General features: G+C 49.2%; 1 protein-coding gene across 1 annotated transcript in view; it reads left to right on the forward strand.

Moving 5' to 3' along the window:
• COL5A1 (collagen type V alpha 1 chain) overlaps positions 1-3946 on the forward strand; it is a 240437-nt gene extending 236491 nt beyond the window's left edge. The window contains exon 66 of the mRNA XM_058159325.1: positions 776-3946. Within this exon, the coding sequence (XP_058015308.1) occupies positions 776-922 (147 nt within the window). The 3' untranslated portion in view covers positions 923-3946. The remainder of the gene's footprint in view (positions 1-775) is intronic.
• Positions 3947-7298: the final 3352 nt, after the last annotated feature.

The following is a 7298-nucleotide window of genomic DNA, read 5'->3' on the forward strand; positions in this document are numbered from 1 at the left end:
TGTTGCATTTCCTCCATTTCAAACTGACACGTTACACGGTTACATTCCTCTTAAGTTTTCACTCTTTCCTAGGATGCGGGTGTATTGCTTCTTAATAGGGGGTCCATCAGGTGTAGCTGGTGGCCATGTGATGCTGAGAAAAGGAGGGAGGAGCCATTAGACGCCCCCCCCCCCAAGAGCCCTGGAGCACCTTTTGGAGACTACCTGCAAAGTCTTCTTAGACTGGAAAGAGGGATCAAGGAGGGAAGAGAGGGAGAGGGAGGGAAAGAGAGAGGGAGAGGGAAAGAGGGAGCGAAGGAGGGAGAGAGATCTCCAGCTACACAAAAAGTCATGCATAGATTCATACACTTGTGCAAAAACGCCCTATCTCAAGGAAGGCTATTGGCAAAAGCAGCATGCATTCGGCAATATTTTGAACAAAATGCATATATTTTAGAAATATGAACAAAAAGATATAAACCTTAATGGGAATTTTTTTAAAAAATATCCAAGTTACAGCAGACCAAACTTGATATGCAGTATAAAAAAGAAAAGATTGAAAGATACCCAAACCGTCCAGGCTCCCCATCCCAGAGTTCAGTTGGCAGGAACCGCGCATTCAGCCCAAGCCCAACTCAGCATAATTTCCTGTTGTCGGACAACAGAGTGCTTGGCTGCTCAAGCGGCAGAAAGAGTGAGAAAATATAATGGAGAGTAAATAAAATAAAATGAAAAAAGGAAAGGAAAGGAATCTTTGCCCCTGAACGGCCTCTTGTCCTGTCTTCTTCCTCTGCAGGCAAAGAAGGGCTACCAGAAGACGGTCTTGGAAATCAGCACCCCCAAAGTGGAGCAGGTCCCCATTGTTGACATCATGTTCAACGACTTCGGCGAAGCGTCTCAGAAGTTCGGATTCGAGGTGGGGCCGGCCTGCTTCCTGGGCTGAGGGCTGCTCAGAAGACTCTCTCCAAAAGGGCAACTTCGTAACCTCATCGTGCCTTCTCTTTTTGGCTACTTCCTCTTTTTTTGTTTTTGGTCATCACGTGCACGTTCTGAAACTGGACAGTTTGATGGGTTTGTTTTTAAATCACTCTCCTATTTCCCCTGACATCAATTTTGCCGCAAGATACACACCCCAACCCCAGTCAAAATCCGGACGTTGCTCACCACCGACTCCAGAATCACATGACCTAGGGCCTCTCCAATTGGCCAGAGCAAGCTTTTCCTTCTCTGCTGCGCCTCTTCGTGGAGACCATCAAAGGGCTCCGCTCTCATGCTTGAATGTGTTTCCTGTTCCTCGAAACCAGAACATTTCCGGCAGGAAAGATGCCATTCCTGCCTCCTTTGCCTTCCTTTCAGTAGCTTCTCTGCATCTGATGGAAAACTGTCCAGTGATCGCCAGTTTCCCGTCACTGGAAAGTCCCCAAAACGCCATCGAAAGCCATCAGCCGGGCGATGCAGCCAACGCCTGAGCTCTGTACAGAAACATGGACGAAGGACTCCGAAACCCCCTCCTCGCTTGGATTCTCTTCTCTGCTGGGGTTTCTCTCAGAACCTAGAAGGAACTCGGCCACCCCACCAGAGACGTTTCTCTGCTTCTGTTCTGCTTAGTTCACACAAGAAACATCGGAAAGCCACGACCTTTAAAAGTGCCAGGTTCTGACTGCTTATCCCATATGATAAAGGTGCTTCTATTTTTGTATTTTGTAAGTAAATATTTGTATATTATTATATTAAATATTAAATGTTTCTGGGTTCAAAACATGCATGTGAGTCACCCGTGCTCCACTGGGCAGCCTCCTCGTCCCCAGCATCCGATGCCTTCACTAAGACCAAAGTAGGAATCAGCAGGGAACTGTGTGCTCCCCCCATACTCAGGAAGCAGGTTCCCACAGCCCCCTCCCCTTAGGAGCAATACGCCTCAGCCTTACAGACACCCAAGCAAATGGGATTAATATTAAGCATTGCTGAACTTTGGGGGAACTGAGGCAGGCGTGTCTCTGGACAAAGGAAAACAGCTGCCATCTTTGCGCCAAGAGTACCAGCAGTGTTGATATTTGTCACCTCTGACAAGCAATAAAGATTTATGGCCAGCTCCCTCCCACCCCCATTCTTCAGGCTTTACCTAGTGCAATGTAGAGGTTTTTTAAAAAGTATCTTTTACCAAGAAAAGCTTTTCCCCCTCAGTGTTCTCTTACCTTCATTCCATTTTGTTGGTGCTATAGCTGTCGGAGGAACCTTCCAGACAACCCTGGCTGAGCCCTACCAGGGGTCCCTCCTAGCTCTCCCCTCATTTCAGCCCAGTGATACATCACCTGTTCCCCCCACATTGACCTTGTATCTTGTGACCCATCAGCCTGTCAATGATGTGTCTGATGAGCGAGTTAATTCAACCGTTCTGGAGGTCTGGGTTTTTCTTTGGTAGCAATAGGCTATTCATGCAACGCATACCAGGGTAAGCATGCCAGATTTGTACTCAGTTGCTGAATATTTGTGGTGCTAATTTATGACTTTATTCAATGTACTGAAGCCAAGGCCAGACTTGACCTGTCTCTACAACTCCCCTCCTCTGTCTTTCCAGAGCAAAACTGAACAGTGCAATTGTGTGTGTCTTTCTCCACTGGGGGGCTTGCAGCCACCGCCCACCCTCCACCCCTCCAGCTCACTGCTCCCACGCGTAGAAAGGGAAAGAGCACCCCACGCCTGGCCCTCAGCCTCGGAGCCAAAGGGAGCACACCAACTGCTGTGACTGAACAGGAGCCTTTGTGGGATGTCTTTTCCCACAGCATTCCTGACTCGGGGAAGCTTCGGGTGTGAGAGTAACTAGCCAGCCTTGATCTGCATCTGTAGACTCCCCTGCTGGGCTGGCTGACTTTCCTTCTGCTGTTATCGGGGACCCTTACCCCTCCTGCCTTCCTTTCCCACCAAAGGAGCAGGAGCCCCTGGGAGCGGTTGCCAGAATATCGCTTGGGAGGCCAGGAAGTGACGCATTTCTGATTGAAAACAGCCATGGCTCACTTTGCCTTCTAAACAGCCCTGTTTGCCCAGTCTTTGTCTCTTGAAGGGGGTGGGAGGCCTTCCCTGTGGCCCACTCCCACTCTTCATTGACAGACAGCAATGATCTGTCCCATTCCTGACAGATTTATTCCAGGGGACGAGCCTCGCAAGGCGCACAGGGTCTTTGGGGATCAGTGAGCTGGAGATCCTAAACTGGAGCAACTCTCCAGAATGGATTCCCTGAAAGTCAACGGTTCAGAAGCTGCCCTGCCCTGCATTCCCCAACCTAGGCACAATATTCATGGTGCTCTTTCCCTTTTGGGGAATTTGAGGGGGAATCACCACATGGAGGGTGGAGAGCCAAGACACGCTCCCTTAGGTCATGTGATTCTGATCTGATTATTTCATCTTCCTTCCTTCCTTCCTTCCTTCCTTCCTTCCTTCCTTCCTTCCTTCCTTCCTTCCTTCCTTCCTTCCTGTTTTGGTGCTTCTGTCAAAATCCTACAGAGTGTTGTAAAACTGTACTGTTGTGTCTTTCATTCCTGTTCCATTTTTTCCTTCCCTCCCAGAACACTTAGTTACCGTATATTGCAATAAAATTTGCTTCTTGTATTTGCAGACATATCTTTCTGTGTAATTTTATCCCCTAATATATATCATGACTTGAACAAATGTTGATTTTAAAAAAAAGTATGAAAACAAAGATTTAAATACATAGAGCCCCCTCCCCCTTTGAAGTGAGGATGTGTGGGTAGGAATCTCTGCATGTATGTACATGTGTACACACACACACACACACTCTCTCTCTCTCTCTCTCGCGTATGATCAGGTGACCCTATTCGTACAGGTTTCCAAATTCCAACAGATCAATGCCCATTAGAGGTATTTTTAAGAAAAAAAATTGAACCTGTGTAATAAAGGAATAAGTGTAATCGATATTTTTCAATAAACCAAGTTTACTGTTTCCACCTAATCCCCGTGACGTGAATGCTTCTTCGGCCTCTAGGTTCAAACCCCCTTCCTTCCCCCACTTTTCCTGATTTCCCTAAACCAGCCCAGCCTGGAGGGGGGGGGGCACAGAAGCTTCATCAGCCAGGCAGCAGAGAGCCTTGAAAGGAAAGCAGTAAGGGGGGGGCACAGAAATGGGGGCAAGGCTGCCATGGAATGGGGAAGACAGAGGCGTTATCTGAAACCATGGCTGCCTCTTGCTCCGTTTCATCTGCCAGGCAGCCTTAAACCTTGGGCTGTCTTGTTGGGTCCTCTTCCAGGGGAGGCTGGCACCCCTCAAAGAGGGGAGGCTCAGTTTTCTGACTCCTGCCCTGCTGGGGAGCCAACCATTTCCATGCCGAAGGCCAGAGATACGATGCCAGATCCCCACAGTCAGGGACACTCGGACCTTTCAGCAAATTCTGCCTTTTCCGGGAGAAACGATGCCATGGGTACAGCTGGCATCTTAGTGGAAGTTCAGCCCCTTTCTACCCACTGCCTCCTTTTCAAGGACTCCCAATCCAGGTCAGCCTATCTAACCAAAAGAAGGACTGATAGCAGCTTACAGGGAGTTGAGGGGCTCTTACAGAGAAGAGGGGGTCAACCGATTCTCCAAGGCACCTGAGGGCAGGGCAAGAAGTAACGGGTGGAAGATGATTAAAGAGCGATCCAACTCAGAACTAAGGAGAAGTCCATGGAGACTTCAGTTCTGATCTCAGCTTAAGAAAACTGTGATGGTCACAATGAAAGCTTTGGATTTGGACAGGAGAGCTTCATGTCCACCACAGGGTGCCTGTGGGCCAGTCCCTCTGTGCCACACACAACCTGGCACAGTTGTAGGGAAGAAATGACCTTGGAACATGGCCTTCAGCTCGCTCCCAGGTGGAAGATGGGAAGTAAAGGTAAGATGCAAATTGCTCTCAGTGTCCAGGGTCCCAAGAGGGAGGACTTTCTCAACGGGCCATCCGTACTTCTTTAGCTGGACCACAAGATGTCCAACCAAGGCCCGTCCTCCCCCAGGGTCTGCCAGGGTCATTCTGCCTGGAGTAACAGGAGAGCAGGTTGTGGCTGGCCTTGAAGATCTCCTGAACCACCAGGTGCCAAGCAAGGGTAGTGGGATTGCAAGAAGTAGCAGAAGGGGCATCCTTCCTCCATGCTTGTCGCCTGTTATTTGGGTCCCATTAGAGCAAGGCTCAGCCACTCCTGAACGTGCTGGACCTGAGCTTAACAATAACTTACCTTACTAGCCAGGGGTGGGTTTCACGTATTCTTACCACTGGTTCACACGCACGCCTTCCGCACATACACCCGGTCTCAAAAACGTGGCTAAATAGGATGGCATTAAGCCAGGGCAGGCCCACCTGCAGTTGACGCTACCAGTTCATCCAACCCAGTACGAACCGGCTGAATGCCATCTCTGATACTAGCTGTCAGGCCTGTAGGAGGAAGGTTGTTCTGTAGTGAGAGTCAGGGCGTAGAACCTGGACCAGCCACCTGTTGCTCAACAAGAACCCGCAGGCTATACATCCTTCTGAGCTTCTCTTCTCCTCCTCAGCCTGAGAGGTTCACACAATACACCTGACTAGGCTAAAGGAGGTTTGTTAGTTTGTAGTTCAGCTTCTGTCATGAATGCAATATAAACAGGCAAAGAACTCATTGTGTTAACCCAGAAGGTGGCGTGTCTGGTTTTAGGACCTAACATGATATGGCAGCCCACCGAGTGGTGCGGTGGCCTAGAGGTGGAGCTCTCGCCTCACAATCAGGAGGCTGTGAGTTCGATCCTAGGTAAGAGGCAGATTTTTCTCTCTCTGGGAACAATGAGAATGTATCTGCTGAACAAAACTCCTCATTGGCGACAGGAAGGGCATCCGGCCACTAAACACTCAGCTCCATTCTGTTGCCCCGACTCCACCCCCAAAGGATTACGGGATCATTTTAACATGATCATGATATGGAAGCCCACCCCCAGTCTTGGGACTTCCTATCTGGACTTGCCTATCTCAATCAAAAGGCTATAAAATTCTTCAAACCACCAAATGAGTCAAGGTAAGATTGGTTGTCCCGAAGGTGCTTTTTCCACAGCTAGATGGGCGCCTAGATGTAAACTAGAAATTAACTGCTCTGAAGCTCCTTCTAGACCAGCCTGCTCAATGCCCTCCTCCTCCCACCACCTTTTTTAGCCCCCCCCCCCCCCCGCCATTTTCCCACTGAGGGAGGAAGGCATTGAGCCTAACTCCACCCTGGCCCAGGTGGCCAGTTCCATCCCTAAAAGGACCATATTTCCACAAGTTGTCATATCTCCTCTTCCTCTTCCTGCCCCCTGTTGAATTTCCCAAAGGTGGTAATATCTGTTCAAATGTGCACCCAGGAGGGAGGAGGGAGCTGGAAGACGGATGCTTGCTGTTTGCACAGTAATAGTTTGTGTCACTCTAAATTGAAATTTATCTTCCACTAGGTGTTATAATCCCATCACCGGGCTGGTGGAGCTACCAAGGGCCGCTCCACTCATCCTGCGGCTTTACATAAACTGCCACAGCTTTTCGATTTGCTTCTGGCCTTCCTCACCTTCTGAAAAAGCAATATTAGAGGCTACTGAAAGAGAGAATCCAGGCAGCCTGTTGGTGGTGGGGTTTGACAGGTGATGTAGAAGGGGCTGGCATACAGCTAGAGAGAGGAAATTAAATGAGACTTTTTTAAAAAAAAAGGAAAATATGGAAATGAGTCATGAATCTAAAAGGAATCAGATCCAGGAAACTGCGTATCAGTCTTCCATTGTGCACAGGAGAATAATTCCACATATGCTCTTTCAAATAATTCCTGCTGTGCTTCTGTATTAAAAAATAACAGGATTTAAAGGTACATTTATTTTGTTGCAATAAACATTGAGGAGGGACAATAAGGACGAATGTGCAAAAGATACTAGAGAAGGTTCTGTGGCAGACCCTCAACAGCTGCATTAACGCCAACAATGCTGGGTTTTGTGGGCAGGGCTGCAGCTGATGGTTCATGCCAGCCTCCTCTTGCCCGGCTTCCCCCTTCAGCCACCCACCCAGGAGCCCTGTCCGAAGATGCTGGTGCCAATGGGACTGTCTCGTCCAGAAGACGCAAGTGGGGCCAAGCTTGGCCATGACCCGTCTGTTCAGAAGAGAGATTTGCCTTGCAAGGGGGCTCGTGGGGCACAGGAGCTGGAGCCGGCTTAGTCAGTTTGCCATGAGAGCTGGGCTGCTTCTTTCATTCTCCCTGGCACGATGGCCCACATCGCCCTCCATGTGGTGATTGACTCAAAGAAGCAGCCCACATCAACCCAGCAACTGAGCCAAAGGCCCCCCTCCCTCTTG

This window comes from Ahaetulla prasina, chromosome 16 (genome assembly GCF_028640845.1).
Source record: "Ahaetulla prasina isolate Xishuangbanna chromosome 16, ASM2864084v1, whole genome shotgun sequence".
In the NCBI taxonomy this organism is placed as follows: domain Eukaryota; kingdom Metazoa; phylum Chordata; class Lepidosauria; order Squamata; family Colubridae; genus Ahaetulla; species Ahaetulla prasina.